The sequence below is a fragment of the Marmota monax genome, unplaced genomic scaffold, assembly GCF_021218885.2.
Source record: "Marmota monax isolate L192 unplaced genomic scaffold, Marmota_monax_Labrador192_F-V1.1 WCK01_AAM20220418_F8-fsc00009, whole genome shotgun sequence".
Taxonomy (NCBI): Eukaryota; Metazoa; Chordata; class Mammalia; order Rodentia; family Sciuridae; genus Marmota; species Marmota monax.
The window spans coordinates 24,786,873-24,811,395 of NW_026694710.1; the positions used below are offsets into that span (position 1 = coordinate 24,786,873).

Here is a 24,523-nt window from a genome sequence, read left to right on the forward strand (position 1 = left end):
GTGATCCCAGGAGGCTGTGGAGGGGGCACAGTTGGGGTTTGTAAAGGAAAGACGGAGAAGAGGAAGGGCCCAGCATGGGCAGGATGGCGGAATGAGGTGGATGGAGGGGGACTCGGGAGCCTGGAGACTCTGCCACCCAGCAGTTGTGGGATGTGTGACCCTGGGGAGTCTCCATCTAGGACATGGAGGGCCGACCCCAATAGGTCACCTGGTGGTAGGACGATCATCAAGCTGAATCAGCAAAAACAGCTTCCTATGGAGGTGTGGGCAAGAGCAAGTGGGGCAGCCTCAGCAGGGCCACGGAGGGGCGGGCCTAGGTGGGAGCAGGGCCTGAGCGAGCCCACGGCTTACCCAACCCCAAGGTGCCAGGCAACTGCTTTGCCCCACGTGACTCCCGTGGAATCCAGACTCCTGGCCCAGTGGCCCTGGTAGGACAGCTCTGCGGTGGCTGTGTGTGCAGCCTGGGTGACAGCCCCCAGCCTAGGAGCATTGCCCCACCTCTCCCAAGCCTCTGAGACCCAGGGCCTCTCTTCAGGGCAGTTCTGACTCAGGAGCCTGGGGAGGCACACCGGGCTCTGCGTACCTAGCAGGAACCTGAACTGCCGGTGCCGTGATCCCCCCCCAAGATAAACCATGGGATTTTCAGTCATAAGGCTCAAGTGTCCCCATGGATCGGAGGCCCCAGGGGGAGTGGCACTGTTAAATGCAGATCCCGGGGCTTGGCTCCTGGGGTCGCTGATGTGGGTGGTCTTAGGTGTGCAGGATGTGATTGACACGCCACCACATTCTTACTCATTCACCCAGTAGGCTAAAACCCCAGCTCAGGTCACAGAAGCCATGCTCTGGGGGCCACAGGATCCCTGGGACATTCAGCCTGGTCATTTGGGGGCCACTTCCCCAATGCTCAATACTGCTTGTTTACCCCCCTGCAACTGTGAAAGGTGTCTTGGCAGCTGATGCCTGTTTAAATGCCAAGGGGCTGGTTGTTTTCCCTAAGGCTGCCCTGGCCAGGGGCAGGGGTTTCCATGCCCTCCACCCAAGTCCATCTGAAGGAGCTTGGCTGGACCCTAGACCACAGCAAGACCACAGTGCCAGCATGATGTTATCATTGTATGAGTGCCACAACTCAGTGGCTTAAAACGACATTTGTTCCGACGCAGTTCTGGAGGCCAGGAGTCTAAAATCAGTATCACTGGGGCCAAAATCAAGGGGAACCCATTTCTTGCCTCTTCGGCTTCCCGTGGCTGCCAGCATTCCTCAGCCTGCACGCCAGGCCAAGGCCAGCACCCTCAGCTCTCCCTCTGCTCAGTCTCCACGTGGCCTGCTCCCCTGCCTCTTTCCTATAAGGATGATGTAACTACATTAAGGACCTCCTGGATACCGGGATGACAGCCCCTTCTCAAGATCCTCAGCTTAATCTCACACCTGCAAAAATCTTTTTTCCAAATAAAATCACATTTGCGGGTTCCCAGAGCTAGGGCATTATTTGGCCTAGTACACCAATGGTCCCAAAAGGCCCCAGCTCTGCTCTCTTCAGAAGACAACTCACTGGGCCTGTCTCCATTTTTCTGTGGAAGCTTGGCGTAGCCCAATGTCTGGAACTGGCAAGAGGTCAGTTGAGTAAGTGGAAGTGAGTTTTAAATAGAAACTGACAAGGAAGTGGGTCAAGGTCATGAACACAGATTCTTAAAGTTGTGGGAAGAAATCAGAATGAGGTTAGGAGATGCGTATTTGGAGGTCACACTAAAGAGTCCTAGAAGCAAGAAAGAGCTTGCACGAGGGCAGTGCATCCGTGATGCACTCATTCATTTATTCATTTGATGCCCAACAGAGAGAACAGGGAGGGCTAGGCCGGCGGGGAGCGAGGGCAGGCCTGGAGAGATGGCACTCAACGGCCAGTCTTTCTCCCGCCAGAGCTGAGCTTCAGTAAGTCCTCCTGTATTTTCACCAGTCATTGCTTTAAGTATGTAGCTGCTAGAGTTTCCGGCACGTTGAGATTTATGATGATTAAATCTTTGCGGTCTGTGCCTCGGACTGTTACATAATACTCTTTGTTCCTGTGAATTTGCTCTGCCTCTGGGTCTTCCTTATCCAATATCAGTTTGCCATTCTTGTTGCTTTTCTTTTTTTTTTTAATTCCACTTTTCCAATGTCCACTTGGAACCTCCACTTGCCAACATTTTTGGTGTGTTTCCTGTAAACAGCACCTAGCTGGTTTTGAGTGTTTCACACTGTCTTACGACGTTTGCTGGGAAATTCAGCCCATACCCATTTATTATGAAAGCTGATCTCTACAGTTATTTATTTCTTCTCACTTTATGTTTCCTTTTGCTAAACTGTATTGTTATCCTGCTACTTCCTCTCTTTTACCCCTTCCTTAATTTTGGGTCTGTGAACCAAAGTTATCCATAAAAGTCACGTTTGTGTTTGGGAACTTCCAGTTTGTGTGAATTTTGCTGACTGGATCATAGAGACCTGGAGGAGAGATGAAGTGCTGTGATTAAGAAGCTTAGGTTGTTTGGGGCTTTGATAGCCATCTGTCATGGGCCCACGTCTGACCCGGCACTTCTGTGACCACTGGATAAACACATGCTAAGCTTTACAGACCTGCCTCTCTTCAATGTCCAGGTTGGACAGAGCACTGTTTGGCAGCCCACCTACTGTGATCCCACCTACTTTAGGGGGGTCTCTGGACGACCTGTGTAACTCATGGGAGAACCGTGTTGTTCTGGGAGACCATGTCCTTCAGGAGCTCATGTGGCTAACTTGAGTTGGTTTCTGGGGCACGCTCACTCATGTGGGCTTGGAATCAACCACTTTCTTATTTCAGATTGACCTTTCTTGTTTTTTTCTTGGTACCAGGGATTGAACTCAGGGGCACTCCACCACTGAGCCACATCTCCAACCCTATTTTGTATTTTATTTAGAGGACAGGGTCTCACTGAGTTGCTTGGCGCCTCACAGTTGTTGAGGCTGGCTTTGAACTCGCGATCTCCTGTCTCAGCCTCCCAAGTCACTCAGATTACAGGCTTGTTCTCCCCAGCCCTCCTTCAGCCTCCACCCATTAGCTCAGAAGCCCTCTGCTTCTGCTCCACTAGTTGCTGTTTTTGGGTTCTTGAAAGTCATGGTCAAACTGATATTCTCTTTTAATGTATTAATAGTAAGTGGTGAAATCCTCACTTCCCCTCCTTGCCCACTCTCCCTCCCACATGCCAAATCAGACTTTCCTTCCTCCTCCCTCTCCCCTACCTAGATGTGATCTTGGAATGCTCTGAAGTTCCACCATAAGATACATTCTGTTTTTCAGTTTCAGGCTAACACATACTTCCCCGCAGCAGCCTGTGGCTTGTACCTAGGGAATCCTCAGCAACTGCAGTGGCTTTTAGATTAAGCCATATATTTTGCAAGGGTCATTGCTTGCTGCCACTTCCTGTTTCGCAAGTCTGCTCTATTTATCAGTCTTGGCCCTGATTGAGCCCTCTCAGCAGGAGGGCAACTTCAGGACTCCTATCCTGAAGGCCCCAGGCCTACTGGGCCTCCTCCCTGCAGTGTCAGGCTGCACCCTCTCTGTTTTCCCCTGTGGATGACTCCCACCACAGCTCAACACAGAGCTCTCGATCACATGACCAGAGTGTCTGGATACTTTCAAAGTCCAGCAGGAATCTGGGCCACTCAGATTCTCCTTTCTTTGGATGTGATGCTCCTTCTGAAATTCTTCAAGATTTTCTGTTTCCTTGGGATTCGCGCCTCAGAGCATAGCTGAAGCCAGGGACACTGCCTGACTTTTTTCTTTAACCTGTTTGCCTTCCAGTTCTCTCTGGGACTCCTGTTCATTGCCTGCTACCCTTCCTGGGACTGTCTTTCAAGTCCCCCCCCCCTTTTTTTTTTCGGATGACTTTCGTGTCTTTTCATCATGATATATGGGTATTTGCTCTAAACTGTCTTCCACTTTGCTAATTTGGTTCTCTTTCTGAATTTGCCTATGACTGTGAGTTTCCCAGTTCTGTGTAGATGCTAAACATTGCTATGTTCTGCTTGATGCTCTCTGAAAGCTGTCTTCAACATTTTTATTGAATTTTCTGTTCCTTTAGGTCCCCAATAGAGGAAGGGTTCCATCTGTCCTCTTCCCCATGCTTGTCCCCTGGAAGAGTTGGTGAGGTGTCTCTGCTTTTGTGTGATTGTGTGTGCAGTGTCTATAAAGACACTTTTCTCCTGGGCAGAAGAGGCCAGCCAGCAGGGGGTAGACGAGGAGGGCATGGATGTCCTTGAAGGTGACAAAGAATGAGTTGGTAAGGTCCTGTGGAGTTGCTGAGGAGGCCTCCTGGCTCTCAGCCTCACAGATGGGAGCAGAGCTGCTGTTCCGGGAGGGGGTGCTGCAGCAGGTTCTGGTAGGCCCCGGCCCTCAGAATGCCAGAGGACCATGGATGGGTTGAAAATGAAAGAACCTCATCTAATTGCTTTTCAAAGAGTCTCAAAGATATCAAGACTTAAACGGGAAACAAATGCTATTGAGATTAAGAACATGAAATGTCTAAACTCATTAGTGTTGTGGCTTGTCCCCTGAAAACTCATGTTGGGGGAAGGGATGGGAAGAGGGAGAAAGATGGGCACCTGTTATAGGTAGAGAGGAACAAGAGGTTGACAGTGGGCTGGCTGTATTGCACAGTAGGCTGACATAATGACATTGTACTGAGCGTTTTAAAAAAAACCTAGAAGGATTTTGAATGTTTTCACCATAAGGAAATGATAAATGTTTGAGGGGACAGATATGTTTACCATGATTTACACGTGATGCAATGTATATGTGTATTGAAACCTCATGTGGTACCCCATAAATGTGTATAGCTTCTGTGTCAGTTAAAAACATAAATTTAGGACTGGGGTTGTGGCTCAGGGGTAGAGCACTCACTTAACACATGCAAGGCCCTAGGTTTGACCCTCAGCACCACATAAAAATAAATAAATAAAATAAAGGTATTTTTAAAAAACCCATAAATTTAAATTAACAGCAACAAAAAAGAATTTTTTTTCCCCTAAAGCAAAGTGTTGAGAAGTGGCAGGATCTTTAGGGTGGTTGGTTATCAAGAGGGATTAGTAGGTTTTTTGAGGTGTGGGTTAACTGTCCACTAACTTCATTCGTTGCCTACGGAGCAGGGGAGCAGGTGGTTGTGAACAGAGGCTGTGTGTGTGTTCCCTTCTTCCCACCTGCCTGCTCGCCCTCCTACTTCTCAGCCATGTGATAATGTAGCACGAGGCCCTAGACAGGTGCAGCTGCCTGATCTTGGACATGCCCACCTCCAGAACCATGAGCCAAATAAACTTCTTTCCTTTATAAATTACTCAGTCTTGGGTATTCTGTTATAGCAACAGAGAACAGATTAAGATAATTAGTTACCATGGAAATGCAAATTACAATTACAGAGCTCATTTTTTTTGTTGTTGTTGTTTTTTTTTTTTTTTTCAATTTCCATTTCGGGGAAGTGTTGTTTTTTTTTTTTTTTTTAAGTAATGCCCTGTGCAATGAGTGCCCTCTCAGAGATGAGCTGGAAACAACTTTGAGAAACTCATTAACTTGTTTTAGTAAAATGTATCTACAGACCTGAGAAAGCCATCATGATTCAGTGTTCCTGCTTCCAGCACTTAGCCCTAAGGAAACAGCTCCACAATGTAACTCATGGTGACTTCCGAAAACACTTTCTTGGATGCACTCAGTCCCCAAATACAAGCATTTTCTGTATTAGAAGAGAGGGGAGTGTTCCAAGTGACTGTGGACAAAACTGAGTCCAATGCCACTTGTTTCCTAGGGTCCTTAGGAGAGAAAGAGTGGAACAACAACAACAAAAAATTCCATGTGTGAAAATTCCCCTAAATGGATCCTTATCAGAGCCTCACTGCTCAGCCCAGCCTTCCTTGCCTCCCTTCCTTCCTTCCCTGTGAGCCTCAAAAGGTTGCAGGAGATGGGGGTCAAGGGGACAGCTGGAGGATCAAATGCAGAGACTGATGAACTTTGTAGCTTTGACAAAATGCCTGAGGTGGTGGCTCAATGGACAGAATCCATCTCCAAAATCACTGGAATATTTGCTCCCACCTTGCAGAGAGTGCTGTTTCTAACATCTCTGAACTGCAGTTTCTGTAAAGATGACCCAGGACAGGTATCTCAGATCGACTGTGGGGACCAATGATAGAGCAGACAGGGACTTCCACTTCAGGACTGGGGGCCTGTATCAAGCATGGACCTTTTCCCTCTTCTCCAAAACACATCTCTCACACACTTCAGGGGACCTAAAGAAGGGGGTCTCCCAACTGCCAGAGCCTCACATCACTCCCTGGGCTAATATATGCTTTCAAAGGAATCCCACAATTACCTCGTGAAAAGCCTGCTAGGTTGCATTTCATTTTGTGCACTTAGAGCAATACTTAGTTACACGTACACATTTAAATGGGCCGCATTTTTCTGCCCTGGATGCTATATTGAGGGAGCTCCTGTATGTCTAGCAGCACCGGAATTAAGGCGTCGGCGCACAGTAGGCGCTCAAAACGTGTTTGTTAATATTACAAAAACAAATATAATGAATCCAAAGGTGGTTCCCCGGGAGCCGGAGTCCGGGGTGAAAATCGTCCCGAACCTTGCAGGTTTGGGTGGGTCCTACCACCTGTTACACACCCCGCCCACAGCTCCAGCTCCGCCTCGGAACGCCTTGTGGGCGGGGCCAGGGCGCGGTCCTGGGCCGAATCCGCTCGGAAACTTTCGCTGTAGGCGGTCCAGACCTGCCCTCCCGGCGCCCAAGGTCCTGGAGGCGCCGAGGGAGAGACGGCCGCAGCAGGCGGGGCGCTCCGCGATTGGCGGAGGCGCGCAGTGATTGATCGGTGCGCCGGCCGTTCAGGGGGCAGAACAGGAGCCGCGTCCGCGAGGCCGCGCCGCGAGAGGAGGGCGGCGGAGGCCCCGCCCGCTGCCCCGCCCCTCGGGCCCAAGTCCGCGCTGGCCGGCGCCCGCTCCGGTTGCTCGACTGCTGTAGTCACCACCCGGCGCGTCCCGCTGCTCCGGATCAACTTCGCGACCCACCAGGAGGCCTGAAGCGCCGCGTGAGGCCCTCTCACCGGCAGGTGAGTGTTGGGGCGGGGGACGCGTGCCGGGGATGGGGAGGGTCCCGGAAGGCGAGGCGGCTCCGCCCGCCGCGGGCCTCAGTTTACCCTTCTGAGAAGATGGGTGGCCGGACTCGAAGGCCCCCGCGAGTTCCCCGAAGTTGGAGGGCGTGGGGTCCCGCCCGCCTCGCGATGCCCGAGGCGACCCCTGCCCGGGCGGGCCCACTCCTCCGTACTGGCCAAGCCGAGCGCTGCCCAGGGAGCGCGCGCCAGAGAGGCCGGGCTCTGGCGGACCAGGGCGGGTGTCCCCAGAGGCGCCGTCCTGCCCGTGCCCAGCTGGCGGGCGGGATGTCGCGATGGGCAAAAGTGCGACATCTGTAGTCGAGGGGAGAAAGAATGTCCACGCGCTTCTGCCCTTTTTAATGTTTTATTCACTCAAATCACTCAATACAATTTCACTCTATAGGTTCTTAATCAGAAAGACGTCAATCCTTAATGCTAGTCGCTGCAGTAGCCGTAATCAGTTCACAGCAAACCATTCTAGATTAATTCCAAGCACCGCAAACACACTTAATCGTGACAGGCTCATGACAGACATGCCCTCTGCGTGCCAAGTTCAAGTGTCAGATCAAAAGTCTCAAGCCTTAGGCTCTAAGTCCAGCAGATGCACACTCACTCAGACCAGATGCACGCTCACTCAGACCAGATGCACACTCACTCAGACCAGATGCACACTCACTCAGACCGCAGTGATCAGGCCAGGAACCCAGGCAGGCTTCTCCTGGGGTGGAGCTGACCGCTGGCTGAGGAGGCTCTCCCCAGGGCCAAGATGTGGCTGTAGAGTTTGAGGGTGGTGAGGAAGATGCAGAGGATCAGCAACGATGAAAAGTGTTGGGATGTCAGTCCAGGTCCTCATCAGGCTCTCGGCATGAGGGCATCAGTGTCGGCTGGCTGAATGTCTGTTCTCTTGCTCCATTATTTATATCAAATTTTGGGGATTTTGACCCCCTTTCAATCCTTATCAGTTGCCACCGGATTTCCCAGTGACATCATTTACCCTGGGATTAAAACATCTGGTCTGGTGGTCCCCACACTGATCTTTTTGCCTTTCCCCCTTATTGGGGGAGGACAGCCTGCCAGAGGCTTCACTCTGAGTTTGTCAGGGTAGGGAGAAGTGACTTCTTTGTGCCTGAGAGCCATACTGGAGGGCTCTGTTAGGTGTGCCTGGTGAGACTGCAGGTTTCAATCTGGAGTTTAAAAATGGATCTGCTTAGGCTCAAGCCTAAAGCCATCCTCACGGGACAAGATCCCCTCACCCTCTGTGTTCCCACCCAGGGCTCTGGTGTGCCCATCCAGCCTGAAGCCTCCAAAGGGCTGAGGACCGTGGCAGCCTGTAACCCTGTCTGGTGGGACCCGGCCTGGGCAGGATACTGCCCTGGAAACTTCATTTCTGGTTGGATAGATAGAGGCTTTCTGCAGAATCTGACCCAACCCCTCTGGGTGTAATGGAGAAGTTCCTCTCACCCCATTTTTTGCAGTTGATGTTATGAAATTCCAGGGAAAAGCATTTGTAGTTCCTTGGCGTCCCCCAAGACTCCACTTCCCCGCTGTGTTTAACCCTCTCAGTCAGCCTCCACTTAGGACAGTAGGTGAGGTAAGGCTTAGCTGGTTTGGTGCCTGCAGGTGATCAGCACAGCCAGGCCCTCTGTCCCCCACCCCCAGTAGTGTACCCTGCCCCCCTCACCTTGAACAGTGACCCCTGGCATTTGGCCCAGGGCTTTGTGGTTTGTAAAGGACTTTCCCTTCTGCCAGAATCCATCACTCACTCAAGGACCCTGGTACCCTGGGTGCTGGCTGCCCCTATTCAGTGTAGCCCTGTGAGGGAGTCCACTGGGGCCCAGAGGCAACACGTCCACCCTCCCCACCTAGTACCTGTCTGCAGCTCTCACAGGAGCCCTTTCCATCTGACCAAGGATCTAGAAAGAGGTTCCTTCCTTCCTGCTTGGTCCTTTGTTCCCCCTACTCCCCCAGACACAGGCAGAACCGGCTGGGAGACTCCCCTTACTTTTCCCAGGTGGAAGTGGCTGGAGGGACTCTCAGGTCTGGCCTGCCCTGCCCCTTATTGGTCAGGGCTGGACAGGCCTTTGGGTCTGGTCACAAAGGGGAACCCAGCTCAGTCTTGGCCCCTGGAAATGCCTACAATTAGGACAGAAGCCAAACATGGTCCATAATGGTGGCTATAAAAACCATAACAGGTATAGAGTTTTTGGCTCTATATGGCACTGCTCCCCACCTCAGGAAGTAGGCTGAAGCCCCCAGCCATCAGCCAGCCATCCTGTGCCTCCTTGTTCCTCACATTGTTTGTCACCTCCTGTCTCTCCTGCCTCCCAGTCTGCCCCATGCCTGCCCTGATGCAGAGCCTCATCTCTCCCTACGTGGCCTGTAGCCTCCTCTCTGGACTACCTTGTTTGCCTCTGACTCCAGACAGCCTGATGGTTTTTACCTCTCCTTCCCTCTGGCCTGTGGGGTCAGGTCCATTGCCTAAGCCTGGCATTTGTTCAGGCCTGGAACCTGCTCTGCTCTCTCTTGGCCTCTTCTTCCTGTGTCCCTTTCCCAGCTCCCGCACTTTGCCTGCCACACGCTTACTTGCTGTCCCTGTGCTACCTCTTCTCTTGGGTATATCCCCTGCTGGAGTGCCCCAACCCCCACATACACACACATGCCCCTGTGCTGTCTGCCTGGCTCTGGGCCTCATTATTCTGAAGTGGGCCTTCAGCTAGGCTTTTGTAGAGTCCCTAGCCTGTCCCTTCCCATGGTTTAGTGAGGGACCCCTTCTGTGCTCTGTAGCCCCAAGCACTGCTCTTTGTGGTTGTTTGTCCATCTAGACTGGGCTGCTCAAAGATGCATCTGACTCTGGATGCATCCTCTCTGGGGCAAGGAGGACCAGCACAGTGCCTGGTGTGAGACAGGCCCTCAGTCCATGCCTGCTGAGCAGCTTGAGCCAGGCCCAGACAGGTGCCAGGTGATGGTCTGTGGCTGTCCATAGTCACAACCGAGGCCATTTCCACTTTGAGTGTCCCTTTATTCCTGTGAACTTGTCACATTGAGAGAGCTGGACCGTTGGTTTGGCCTTTAATACTCTGGGCAAAAATAGGTACCTGGGAGCCACCAAGGGCTTTGTGTCCTTGTCTTGAGGTGCAGTTCTGTGCCAGGGGATTGGGTCGGGCCAGGCCAATGTGGACATCCCAGGCCAGGGACCTACTGAGCCCACTTCCTTTGGACTCAGTCACAGATACATTTTAAAATGCCTTTCTTTAATTTAAAAACATTGTATATTTATTATAGAAAATTAGGGAAATACATTTTTAAAGAATTAAAACCATCCATAATCTTTACCCAGAGATATCAAGTGTTAACAGTTTAAAAAAAATTTTTTTTTGGAGTTCTAGATGGACAGAATGCCTTAATTTGTTTATTTTTGTTAATGTTGTTCTGAAGATCTAACCCAGTGCCTCACTCATGCTAGGCTAGAGCTGAGTTCAACCCCAGCCCTCAAGTATTAACATTTTAAAAGCCATTTTCTTCTATATATTTTTGCAGATAAATTTTCTTTTCATTCTAAACAGACCCAGAATAATATCTTATGCTGCTTTAATCTTGCCCATCAGTGTTATGCAAACGTTTTCCCCTTCTGTAAACATTCATGTGCATGATCATGTTGAATAGCAGTACAGTGCTGTACCATGTGGAGAGCTGCATATTTCATTACAGATCATTCCGGATGCCAACGAGTGTTGCTGGGGGGACATCCTGTGTGTGAACCCCACAAGTATCTCCCTGGATTCCCCATCTTGGGATCCTGGAGGTGGAGGCACTGGCCATTTTCTTGGCTTCCTACAGGCCAGTTTCTAAGGACCCAGCTTCTAGAGGGTGGGGACTACCCTGCAGAGCAGCATCAGGCTGGCCCAGGGGAGGGTCAGTGCATCTGGGCAGAAGACTGCACATGGTCATTGTGCTCTGGCCCTCAGTGGACTTGTGGTTGGAGCAGCCCTCTCTGGGGGACGTAACTCCTCAGCTGAGCTCCTTGTGCTGGTGTTTGTGTTTTGATGGATAAAAATATGCCTTGGTGCTCACAGGGAAAGAATGCTAGCCATTCTGTGTTTTGCGATCTTTATATGATGGGTTCCAAGCTACTGCTCTGGCCATCATGGCAGTGGGATTGCCTGGAACTGGGGGACAGAGGTGGGGGGATGAAGCTCCTGCTCTGCCATCAGGGGTGCCAGGCCTTGAGAGGGACTTGCCTAAGATCATCCGACACATCAGTTCCTAGGTAGTGTGTCTTTCCAGGGCCTGGCTGCTCAGGCTTCTGACCCCATACATTATGCCCTAGTGAGTACCTGAACTGCTGCTCCTGCCTTAGTGCACTAGTCAGAAGAAAGGAGCAGTTGCCAGGCAGGTCCTGCCTCTGTTGCTTCTTTCTGGCACTCCTTGTCCCTGTGAATAACCATATCCAGGACTTGTTTGTTTGCTTTGAAATAAGCTTTTTGATCTAAATCAGGCTTGGCCAACCCTCAGGGAACCTGACAATTAATCCTCCTGCATTCATCCATTCTTACTAATGAGAGGTTTGGCTTTAAATGATTTTTACTTTGACTGGAATGTGATATGCATATCACTTGACCCAGCCGTCTAGCTAGAAGCCGCATTTTCCTGAATTTTCCTTTTATAAGGTGTTTTTCAACTGAATGGGAATGTAGCGACTCCAGTTTGCAGATTGTTTTCTCTTCCATCGTACCTGGAAACCCCTTCTCACCCTGACATGGAAGGTGTTATCCCATTTTCCAGGTGGGGAGGCTGAGACGGTGAGGTTAAGCAGCCACTCCCCACGGTGCTTGTGGTTTTACAACCTAGTCCTGTTGGCTGGGATGGTATCTGTCCCTCCTACCCCTTAGCAGAAGGGGGCTAATGGAGAGTGTGTGTGTATCTGTGAGCAGATGAGGAAGACAGGGAATTCACAGAAGCAGCTGGCAGATACCTGCAAAGGTGTCTCTGGAGCTCGGCATGAAGGCTGTCCAGTAGGGATGGACGGGCTCCCCAGGAAGAGGTGCTGCAGGAGCAGAGAGTGAGGGTGGGCAGTTGCCTGTTGCAGTAGACCAGCAGCCAGTGCTGTGGAGGGAAGGGACCTGGGAGGAGAGGGTGGAGGGAGCTTGAAAGGCCTCTTTTCCAGAGACAAGCTTGCTGCGGTTTGGGAATACAGGTGTGGACTTGAATTTCAACCTCAGCTCTGCGAGCTGTTTCATCAGGTCTCTCACCTTGGTTTCCTAGTCTGTGAAATGGGGTGAGGGTTGGAGATGAAACAGGTTCTCCACCAGCAGCCCCTGGATGCTGTTGTACCTGCCTAGGAGTACCCCAAGGGAAGAGTATCTGGCGCACAGAGAGCAGAGCCGTTGTTATTAATGATAGGTGCCTTGCCATAAGCTAGCTCTAAGTAAAGCTCAGCTGCCCTTCTGCCATTAGAGAAGGTGCCACTGTTTCTGGGGCAGGAGAGCCGTGGGGGAAAGCGAGCTAGAACAAGGCTTTCTTGCTGACTCAGATGGTCTGGTGTCCTGAATGACTTTTGCTTTGTGTACCAGGCTGTGGGTTCACTTTCTCTGCCCCCAGCAGGCCACGCGCTCCCTTGGGTCTGCACATGCAGTTAAATGATGAGGTCTTCAGGAGAGGCGAATTCCCAGAAGCTCAAAGTTTGGAGACAGCAGCAAGCCCTGCATTGATTTCCAAGCAAATTCATGAGTATTGGCAATGTTGTTTTTTTTTTTTTTTGGTGTTGTTGTTGTTTTAAGACATTGTTCTGGGAATGTTTTAATAGGGCTCAAAAATTTAAAAAAAAAAAAAAAAAAAAAAAAGCTAAACTAAATGAAAATAAGGGCTCAGTCCCTCTGAGGGAGGAACATTCAGATTGAAATCTACATTGTTCTTTGAACACAAATCTGATCCTTAGGGCCCCTTGGTAGCTGGGGATGGAACAAAACGGAACGGTCTGGAACTGATGGGACCTGCGGCCATTCCTGTTTTCCAGTGATTAGTCTAGAGACATCCAGCTCTACCCACTTGGACTGACTTAGGGCTAGGAGCCAGAACCCTGGCCCCTCATGCAGCTGTGGTCATACTGGTCCTCACAAGCAGCCCAAGGACAAGGTAGTATCCTCAAGCAGATGAGGAGACTGATGCACAGAGAGGGACTTGGGCTGCTCAGGACCACACAGCTTGGTGGGCCCAGAGCCAAAAGGAAGGGGCCTTGGCAGGTGAGGATTGGGAAACAGATTTCCTCGTCACCAGCCTCCCCTGCTCTGTGCCTCAGTTTCCTCATGTTTGATGAAGAGAGGTGCCTTGTGTATGGGGAGGGTCATTTGGAAGTTTGAAGAAAAAAATCTCCCACGCCCCACAGTGTGCATGGGGCCTGACAATTTTAGGGGTCTGTGCCCCTGAATATCATCTAGATTAAGGATCCTCTAGAGCTTTCTGCCCCATGGTCTGTGACTTGCAGTTGCTCTGAATTGCGTTGACACTGGTTTCCATGTTGCTGAGCCGCATGCAGCGGCCCTTTGTTGACTGACCCCTTCCCCCATCATGACATATGCCACGGGCTCTCTGTGCTCTCTGGTCTGTTCTAGAAGTCTCTTCATATGCCACCACCACCCTTATGCATTCATTTGCTTTTTAATAAGTGTTAGTAGCTGGGGTGTGAAGTTCTGTGACTCTTGTCCTGTGATCAGGGCCTGGTCTAGAAGGCTGTGGATCTGGGCAGTTCTGGTTGGAAAAATCTGGATTCACCAGGTGTGTGCCATCCCCACTCACCCTATCCTACCAATCTTTCCCTAAGTCTCCTCAATTTATTTAACTTTTACTTTATACCAAGGTGTTCATTTCCCAAAGTCCCCATAAACAATCACCAGAAACGGGGTGGCTTAAATCAGCAGTCTGGCTAGGTGTGGTTGCACATGCCTGCAGATCCCAGCAGCTTGAGAGGCTGATGCAGGAAGCTGGCCGGTTTAGCAAGATCTTGTCTCAAAATAAGAAGTAGGGGGTGTGCTCAATAGTAGAGTGCTTACCTAGCATGTGTGAGGTCCTAGGTTCCATCCTTAGCACTGTAAAAATAAATAAATAAAAATTTAAAAATAAAAAGGGCTGGGGATGTCGTCTAATGGTAGAGCATTCTGCATTCATTCCCCAGTGCCATAAATGATTCTGGAGACAGAAATCTAAGGCCAAGGTATGGGCTGTAGTAGTCCCTTCTGGAGACTCTGAGGGTCTGTTCCCTACTTCACCCCAGCTCCGATGGTAGCCTCAGGCCTTGGGTCTCTTCTCTTGTGGCTGCACCCTGTAGCCTCTGGCCCTTGCTTCTCATGACCTCTCTGCACGTCTGTGTTTCTTTCCTATGACAATGCTCCGTGTTGATTTAGGGCCACTCTAATCCAGGAGGCTTTCATTTCAAGATCTTGAACTTCATTAGCATCTGCAAACACCCATTTTTCCAAGTCAGCTCACTTCTACAGATGTTGAATTATATCACATGAAGCTCCCACAGCCAAGCACTGTGCTCAGTGTTTCTCTGGATTATGTCTGAATGTTGTCATTCCCATCCTCTTTTCTCAGATGAGGACACTAACACCCAAGGTCTTGTGGCTTGACCTGGTGAGGCGGGAACTCGGGATTTAAAGCCTAAGTCCGAGGGTCTGAGGTCAGAATTGCTGCCCTGTGGGTCGCCCTAGACACCCTTAGGGAGTTGCTGTAGCACAGGGCTGCCTGCGGGGCTGTGAGGTTAAACGAGATCACAGGGTGCTTGGCAGATCCCACCCATCTCTTTGCTTTCTTCTCTTTCCAAAAATGAAAAGCTGGCACAAGCTGGGTTGGAGGCCCTAGTGTGTCTGACCCTTTGCTTTTCTTGCAGGCAAGATGGACTCCAGCACTCCTCCTCTGAGCCCCTCCATCCCACAGCCTCCACCAGCACCACAGCCTCAAGCCCGCGCTCGGCTCAATGCCACTGCCTCAGTGGAAGAAGAGAGGAGCGAGGCACCCCAAGCTCCCAGGCCCCAAGGTGGCCCTGGCCCAAGCATCAGAGAAGCAGCTGTACTAGCTGAGCCTCGGGCCCCTCGTGCCAGGAGCCAAGAAGAAATGGGTGGAGCTGGTAAGGGGGTAGGGCCAGGGCCAACAGTCTTCAGCCCAGGCTGGCTGTGGTCTTCAGTGACTCAGGTGGGGCTTGCTTCCAACTCTGCAGTCTTATTCAGAACCTCAGATCTAAGAGCTGCTGGGGTATCCTTTCTGGGTTCTCCTAATCTGCCTCCATGCTTTCCTACCTCCCCTTTGGCCACGTGGGAACCTCTGTCCCAGATATGGTATCACCATCTCACCTGTTCAATGCCACCTGCTTAATAAGGCTTTCCTGCCTCTGGCACTTTCCAGCCTGCTCCCATAGCAGGAATACATGTTCTGTTGCAGTGTGGCACATGTACACATGCGTTCACATGCTTGGGAACAAGTTTCCAAAGCAGTATCGCCCTTCCTCTGTGTTCTGGTCTATGTTCTACTTTGCTCCTGGGATTTAAAAATAAATGCCGCTTTGGGGCAGTTAAATTGACCTCATGACCTTCTCATGGGTGAAATCTGCAGTTTGAAATCCACTGTCTGCAGAGGAGGACCCCATCTTGCCGGGGTCCCTGGTTCAGAAGTGTCCTGGGTATTTAGTGGGGTGACAGTGTGGGTGAGTGAGCCTTGCAGTGACAGGCCCATGTGTTCTCACTGGGAATTCTCTCTTTGCATCTGGTCTCCCTGGACACGTCCATAGCAGGTGAGGGCCAGGCCTAGGGTCACCAGCTGTACCTTGGGTGGGTCTTGTTCTACAGCCCCTAGTGGTTGTAGCAGATACTCCTGTCTCCACCCTCGGCAGCTTTTGTTTTATTTCTTCTGTGTGCTGGACGCCAGGCAGAGGGAAGAGTTGGCATACAATAGGGGTGAGGCTGTGGGCAAGGATTTGGGTACCAAGAACAGCATCAGCAAGGACTGGAGGGACAGGAGCAGGGCAGGTTCAGGGCTGCAGGGGCTGAGAGCAGGTGGGCAGTTGGAAGGAGTGTGGCCATGGCTCTTTTGGTTCTGTGAGGAACCCTCTTTCCAGCCCCCGTCATCTTCTCTTCCCTGAGAGACTGCCCCATCAGCAGGGCCCTCACACCATCCATGCCGAGGCCCTGGACCTGCTGTGTGCACCTGCTGTGGCTGTGTGCCAGCCCTGCCATAGGTGGCCCAGTAGTGACACACTTGTCACATGCTGCAGCCTTGCTAGCAGAGCTAGAGGGCTTCTGGGCTCCCTGTGCAGCTCTGGCTGGACACGCGCCCCACCTCAGGCTCTTTTGGACTCTGCTTCTCTTTTAAAAGATCACCATGTTCTTCCAATTTATCTCTAATGTTTCTGGGTAGACGCAGGTCTGAGCCTGGGATCTACCTGGCTGTAAGTCTTATTCCTTGTCTGTGCCCTTCCTACAGACCCCAGGGACCACGGTGGGTGTCCAGCCTGCACAGTCTGAGTCTTCATCGCCTCCCACCCGCTAGTGCCAGATGACATATGCCTGTCCGCTATAGAGACACAGATGATGAGGACATTAGCAGGACCCTGAGGTAGACAGGGCTGGTCTGCCAGGACACTACCCAGTAGTGACCACGGCTGGGAGTAAGACACTTCTGGAAGGGTGTCCTGGGCTGTGGCAGGAAGAAGTGAACACCAAGTTCCAAGACCATGGAAGGGGCGTGCAGCTGGGCTGAGACAGAGGAAGGGTCAGAGTGTGGGGGCCCAGGTCAGCTGGGCCAGTGGGGCCCTGAGGGTCGGGGCAGGAACGTTGCTGTGAGCATGAGGGGCTGCCAGGGCTCTCCATGGGGAAGGAGCTGACTTTCACCTTTTTTTTTTTTTTTAAGAGAGAGAGAGAGAGAGAGAGAGAGAGAGAGAGAATTTTAATATTTATTTTTTAGTTTTCGGCGGACACAACATCTTTGTTTGTATGTGGTGCTGAGGATCGAACCCGGGCCGCACGCATGCCAGGCGAGCGCGCTACCGCTTGAGCCACATCCCCAGCCCTGACTTTCACCTTGAGGAACCACCTTGTGCTGGAGAAGATGGGGGAGCGGAGCAGGAGAGTGAGGCTTTGGAGCCTGGAGCACAAGAAAGGTGGCCAGTCTGCCTGGCGGCTGGGCATGGACAGGGAAAGGAGGAAGCCAGGGTGACCTCAGGAGCCCCTAGGTGGACAGTGGTGGCACAGCTGAGACGGGACCCCAGGGGGAGGGGTCAGAGCTTGGTCCCGGCAGTGGGTGTGAGGAGGGGTCGGGAGCCAGTGCACTGTGGGTGCGCGCTAGATGCTGAGTGGGGAGCAAGCCACAGCCCCGAGCAGCACTCGGAGTCCCGCTGTCAACAGCGCAGGAAGACAGCATGTTGCGTACGTTGCCTTGGACTGACCTGGCTGTCGGCTTGCGTGTGTGTTGTGATCCCTGTGCCGTAGCTGACACAGCATGAAGCAGGGTCCTTTGAGCTCACCCGATGGCCTCCAGGCCTCTTGGAAACCTGGCCGTGTGCCTCTTGATTGTTACTTTAACCTCCTTTGGAGGCATTCCAAGCCTCCAACGTCGTCTCCTCCATGAAGCCTCCCCTGTCACCATTGATGTCCCCACCTGTCCTGGTAGAATGGAGTTGTCCTCGCTGTCCCTGGGGGTGGGCCTTACCAAGGGCAGGGGTCATGCCTTGTTAACTGGCTTCCCTTGGCTCCTGGCACTCACATTGGTGGGTGAGGGTGTGGCTGAGTTCACACGTCCTGTTTGGGCCTAGTGGAAGGGTGCCTGTCTGGGCAAGACCTGCCCCAGTACCCACTGTCTCCATCCCTGCACAGAGCTCGGCCAGCTCAGGCAGGCGGGGCTGCGGTCAAGGATCCCTCACTGTGTTCCTTCCCAAGGACAGAGTTAGTGGCACAGAGGCTAATGGCCCACTCCTTACATGCAAGGTAGCCCCAACTGCCCCGTGTGAGGAGCACTCCTTGGACCAGGGTAACCTCAGCTTCCCCATGTGTGGGAAACCTTGGTCCAGAGTGGCCTAGGTGTCCTGTTGGGACAAGGCCACAGCACTCTGCTCTGGCCACAGGGATGATGCCAACATACAGTGCATTTTTTGACATGCATTCAAAAATTTCAGGCGTCCGTGGGTAGCCGCAGTAGTGTGAGACTGGAAGCCAGCTTGCTGTTGCTGGCCAACCAGGGAAGGCTCTACACGTGGTCAGCTGGTGGGGAAGGACCCAGAGGCTTGCAGCACATGGCCGGGATGGTTCTACACTCCTAATGGGCAGGAAGGTCCCTCTCTTCACCCTTCTTCTACCGAAGGGAGCTGAACTTGGCAGTTCAGTCACTAAGCCCGGTGCATGCTGGGCTGTGGCTGTATTGGATTGGGGGAGACAGAGGAATGCCGAGGGCCCTGCTCTCGCTGCTGCCTTCTCAGCCCCCTTCTCTGTTGGTTCAGCACTTCCTAGCTGCACTGTAGTGCTGCATCAGAAACCAGGGCTTAGAGACAGGTAGGCCCAGGAGCCCCTGGAGGCTACCTCACAGCGGACAGCAAGAAAGGCCCAGTGGGCTACTCGGGAAGGGAAAAGGCCTCTCAGAGCCGCTTTATGGGCCCTGGAATCATTGCTGAGTAAAGTCCCTGGGGGAAGTTGAGCCCAAAACTCTGCAGGGAGACTTGCCACTGTGTGGGGGTCACTGCACCTTCCCCAGGAGCTCTTCTTGCTCCTCTTCCACCATCACAAGCCTCTTCAGAGCGCCCTCAGGGGCTACATGCACTTGTTTTTTAAATGTATTTATTTTTTAGTTGTAGGTGGACACATATCTTTATTTCATTTTTATATGATGCCAAGGATTAAACCCAGTGCCTCATATGTGCCAGGCAAGCGCTCTATCTCGGAGCCTCAACCCCAGCCCCCACTTTTTTTTTTTTGTAAATACTTTTTGTTCTTTTTAGTTCTATATAACTTTAGGATACATTTGACAATCGCAAAAGCATAGAATATGATTTGCTCCAATTCAATCCCCAGCACTTCCTCCTTCCCTTCCTCCCCTCCTTCTATTCTACTATCTTCCTGTAATTTACTTATAGATTTTTTAAAAACTAATATGGTGTGTCTGTAGTGATGTTGTGGTTCATTGTGCTGTGCTCACATATGTGCTTAAAATTTGTTCAGGTTGATTCCACCCTCTTCCCTTTCCCATCCCTTCTTCCTTCTGAATGCCTTGTCTGCTCTACTGATCTTTCCTCTATTTTGATGAAACTTTCTCTCCCTTTTTTCCCTTTATCTTTTTCTTTATTTGTGGCCCCTCCCCTCATTTTGGATTAGTTTTCACATACCAGAGAAAACATTCAACCTTTGACTTTTTGGGGACTGGCTTATTTTTCTTACCATGAAAGCCCTGGGTTCCATCCATTTACCAACAAATGCCATGATTTCCTTCTTCCTGACGGCTCCCCGGTGTGTATCCACTCATCTGTGGATGGCACCAAGGTTTGTTCCGCAGCTAGTTTTTTGAGTTGGGCCACTGTAAACATGACGTGGCTGTGTCACTGCAGTATGCGATCAGAAATCTTTGGGGTGCGCAGGAGAGGGATGGCTGTATCATGTGGTGGTCCTCTTCCTAGTTTTTCAAGGACTCTCCATCCTGCTACCCGGGTGCTTCCTTTTCTCATTGCACTAATTTGCAGTCCTACCTAAATACCAAAAGGTGTGGCATACCTTGTCCCCACTTTCTTGCCAACATTTATTATCTGTATTCTTGATCATTGCTGTTCTGACTGGAGTGAGGTGAGTCTCAGTGTAGTTTTGATTTGCATTTCCCTCGTTGTTAGAGATGTTGAACAGTTTTGATGTATTGTTGATTCGTATTTCTTCTTTTGAGAAGTTCAGTCTTTTCACCCTTTTATTGACCGGTCATCTGGTGTTTGGTGTGAGTGTTCTGAGCTCTTCATAGATCCTGGACATCGACGCCCTGTCTGCACTTTGGGGTCATCTTCCATCTCCCTGCACTCTCTCCTAACTGGTATGACACTCAGACCCTCACCCTTGAACCTCGCGCTTGTGTCGTCTTTGGCCACTTTACTGCCACTGCCTCCCCTGGAGCACTGGGTGCCCTGAGGCAGGGGCCAGTGGCACTGCAGCAGAGCCCAGCTCAGGGCTGGCAGAGACTGGAGCTGGGACAGCCGCAGAGGAAGTGGCGAGGAGCTGGCCCTCTGTGTGCTGTGGCTGGGGACCAGGTGTCACGTCCTTCACTTCTGTCTGTGGTCTCTGGAAACAGTGAGAGGGCAAAAGTCTTCTGCCAAGCGCCCCTCGTGCTTCCCAGGTGCCAGAGCCAGGTGTCTCGTCTCTGCCGAGGGGGAGCATAGCAGGGGTTGGAGTCAAGCTGTGGGACTGAGTGTCAGCCCTTAAATATTGTCTGCCTGAATCAAAGAAAGGAGCTGGTAAAAATGAGTAGTTTTAAAAGCTCTCTTCATTCCTGTGATACCCAGTGTCGATAAGGTTGTAATGGAATTGATGTAGTTGTATGATGTTTTTGTAGGTAACTTTTTAGGAAGACGAATAGAGCATGAGCCCTGTGATGAGTCGTTCAGTTGGAGAAGCTGTTAGGAAAATCATTTCCCACGGAAAACAAAGGGTGCACAGAATGGTCTGTGGCACCATTTTATAAAGTAAGGGGCCACAGGGAACAACCCCGAGGCCCGAGAGAGTGGAAAGGCTGGCAAGCCTGAGCATGCCCCCCCGCCCCATGGGAATTAGGAGCCACTGAGGTGGTGAACTCACTGTGGCGCAGTGTGGAAATTGAGCGAGTCACTGTGGTGCCCCACAGGTCACATGCTGGCCTCCTGACCTGCTGTGCAGTGCTACTAGGAGGTGGGCCTTCAGGGGCCGGTGAGGTCATGAGGGTAGAGAACACACACATGGGACTAGTGCCCTTATAAAAGAGACCCCCACCCCAGAACTCCTTCACCCCTCCCATGCAAGGCCCTAGCAAGAAGGTGCCATCTGTGAACTATAAACGGGGCCTTTGCCAGACATCATCTGCTGGCACCTTGATCTTGGACTCCCAGTCTCCAGAACTGGGAGTAATAAATTCTGTTGTAAGGCGCCTGGTGTGTGGCATCTATCATAGCCCCCCCGACAGACTGAGACACTCACTTATCAGCAAAAAGCATCTGTACCAAGATGTCCGTACGCTGACTGTACTCTCCAGAAGGCAGGTGTTTGTGGTGACAATTGTTGGCATGCTGAGTCCTGCACGTTCTTTTTGTCCAGGCCAGTGTCTTTCAAATGGAGCCCTTAGATTTTCTAGAGCTCCAGCAAGAGAAGGCCTGAGCTGAGGGGGACACTAGTGGGACTCAGGACTGTGCCTGTCCCTGTGCCTCCCATTTCTGCTGTCGGAAGTCACTGCGCTTGGTAGATGCTGCAGTCTCTTCTCTGGGGCTGTTTGGAGAGCTGGGAGGCAGACTGCTGCTCCCTGGCCCTGTCCTGTCTTTGCGGCGGTTCTGTTGCTCCTGGCCTGGATTTTACAGTAAGTATCGGCACCAAGTCTTCTGAAGGCCCTTCCTGCTGCCCCTCCACTCTGCCAAGTGACAAGGTCTGGCTTTTGACATTCTGCTTTTTTCCCTTTGTTAAAGGACCCATGAGGAGAGAGATGGAAATCCCATTTGAGGAAGTCCTGGAGAAGGCCAAGGCTGGGGACCCTAAGGCACAGACAGAGGTGAGGACCACACTGTCCCCTTGGGAACTCAGGACCCAGCCCCAGCAGGACAGGGCCTGGCCAAGAGCTCTGCAGCCCACAGAGGAGGAATGTGCCCCACCATGTTCAGTTGATCCACATCCACAGTGCCATCCCCCCAGCACCCTGCTGGGCCGGCCCCCATGTCTTCCCTCAGGTCCGGCTGACACCTTGCCTTGGGCCTCCCCTCCTCTAAGATGCCTTCCCCACCTCCACATTCCTGCATGCCCCTCCCACTGTTTGTGCTGCTCACTCTCGTCTCTGAGTGGCCACTCTGTGCCTGACCAGAGTAGTGCACAGAGCCCTCAGAGAAGTGACCATAGACATGGGCTGGGTTTGTGCCGGTGCCAGAGACTCAGTGCCACATGGATGGGGACCCTATCCTCATGGAAGTGATAGGAAAGTGGAAGGAGCTGACAAAAAAGTAAACAGATGCTCCTGATAGAGGAAATAGCAGAGGGTCCTGGTGTCCTCTGAGGAGGTGCCATCTCTGCCAAGGCATAGACAGGAGACGGGAGCAGGGGTCCTGAGGATAGAGAGGCTTAGTGGGGTCAGGAACCAAAACACAAGGAGGTGCACGGGTTGGGGGGGACCTCAGCAGGTCATGGCCGTCTCAGGTTGTCTTCATGATGTCCTCAGAGGGCGTCATCATTCACTCTCTTTGAAAGCGCTTTAGTAACTTGCCCAAGTTCACCGAGCCAGGAGGCACAGCGCCATGGTTCATGCCCAGGTCAGCAGCTCCGAGACCTCCCACCTGGTCCTTGGTGCGATGTGGGCAGTGTTGTTCCCACACTTCTTGCTGTTTCTCCTGTTGGTATCTGGAAATCTGGGGGGGGTCCCAGAGTCCAGCTTCCTGTCATTAATGTGGAGAAGTTGAGGGCCTGAGAGTGTGAGGAAGCGAGCTGTGAGCAGGTCTCTGCCTAGTGCCTGCCTCCAGCCTTGCCCGGCCCACCCTGTAGGGAGACCACCACATCCTTCGTAGAGGGGCTGCCAGAGGCCCCAGAGAGCTGTCCAGAGCAGTGGCTCACCCTGCACTCTGCACTCTGAAGTTCTTCTATAGCCTGTTGCCTGCACATTCCAGGGTTGGATCACATACTGGCCCTTTTTGAGGCCCTGTCTGTGCCCTGGGCCTCACTTTGTCCAGAGAATGAGGGTCGGACTGGGTCGGCCGGCATCTTTCTTTTCATAAAGAGCCAGATAGTAAGTATTTTGGGCTCCATGTTCTGTCATACCCACCCAGTTTGAGCAAGGATCACAGAAAAGCCACCATGCCTTCCCCACCTCCACGTTCCTGCAGCCCCCCTACTGTTTGTGCTGCTCACTCTCATCTCTGAGTGGTCACTCTGTCCAGAGTATGAGGGTTGGACTGGGTCAGTCATGGCTGTGCTCTAGTAAAACTTTATTTAAAAAAAATCTGGCCAGTAGGCCAGTTCAGCCCTTGTCTGGCTGCCGTCTCTCCACCCCTGATTTTATGTGGTCACCTGTTTTGAGAGGTGGTCTGTGGGCCGTCACTGTTGTGAGTTTCCCTCCTTGGGCTCTTGGTGGGCAGGAGCAGCTTGAGGAAGATCTCAAGAGTGCAGGCGCTGTGGCTCCTTCATCTGCCCAGGGTTCTATGCCTGCCTCACAGTGTTTTGGGCAGGAGCCAGGGCCCAGGACCTGCAAGAGTCCAGTCTAGTGCAGGCACCCAGTGGGACCCATTCCCACCACCTTTCTTCTTGGTCTGAGTGACATGGGGAGGAGACCTGAGGAGTGGGCTGCAGGAGCAAGGGCAGGCGAGGTCCCAAAAGGCAAGGTTGAGTGGTGTCTGGCTTGCAGGTGGGAAAACACTACCTGCGACTGGCCAGTGATGGGGACGAAGAGCTTAACAACTGCACAGCCGTGGACTGGCTGATCCTGGCCGCCAAACAGGGCCGGAGGGAGGCGGTGAAGCTGCTGCGCCGGTGCCTGGCCGACAGGAAAGGTGAGTCTGCAGGGAGCTCCAGCTGCCTGAGGGCAAGCAGTTTGTAATGCTGCTCGCCAAATGGACAGCTGAGATGGTACACAGGAAAACCTAGTGCTGGTGACACTGCTGGGAAATGAGGAGTGTGTGGCTAGTAGCCTTGTCGATTGAGACACTGTGGGGCATGATGGGAGATTTAACAGACCAAGCCATTTCCCTCCCCTTTGGTAGTAATTAACTATGGCCATTTTCCCTTCTGGGTTCTGATCCAAACTGAAGGATGGATCCTGGAGGCAGCCACACAGGTCCAGCTGTACTGTGTTAAAGCAGAGGCCTGTGGGCAGAATTTCTGGGCTGTTTCCATCCAGTCTCTGAGAACAGTTGGGGACTATAGGCCCAGGAAGACCTGCTCAGTTGCACTCACAGTAGAAGGAGGAGGACTGATGCTTCCTAAGAGCAGGCAGGCGGGCAGAGGCGGCCGGGGTGGGGAGGGGTACTGGGGCAGTGGGAACCCAGAGGAGGCCATTTGTTATGGCTTCCTGTTTGTGTGGAAAATTTGGGGCGTGTTTAGTAGGAGAAGTCATTCTTCCCAAGTCTGGCTGCCCCCCGGGAAGAGGCGGCTGCTGTCCCAGGTAGTGGTGGGTGAAGGGACAAAGCAGTGGACCCTATTCACCATTGCTT

At 52.1% G+C, this 24,523-nt stretch overlaps 1 protein-coding gene across 2 annotated transcripts in view; it reads left to right on the forward strand.

The window, feature by feature from the left end:
- Positions 1–6,963: 6,963 nt before the first annotated feature.
- The window catches only part of Wfs1 (wolframin ER transmembrane glycoprotein), a 28,089-nt gene continuing 10,529 nt past the window's right edge, over positions 6,964–24,523 (forward strand). The window contains exons 1-4 of one of the 2 annotated variants that reach the window (XM_046423644.1): positions 6,964–7,104; positions 15,032–15,268; positions 21,803–21,885; positions 23,719–23,863. In XM_046423644.1, the coding sequence (XP_046279600.1) occupies positions 15,037–15,268; positions 21,803–21,885; positions 23,719–23,863 (460 nt within the window). In that variant the 5' untranslated portion in view covers positions 6,964–7,104; positions 15,032–15,036. Of the gene's footprint in view, positions 7,105–15,031; positions 15,269–17,094; positions 21,697–21,802; positions 21,886–23,718; positions 23,864–24,523 lie in introns of those variants that run through there. The other variant, XM_046423645.2, reaches the window with a different exon arrangement.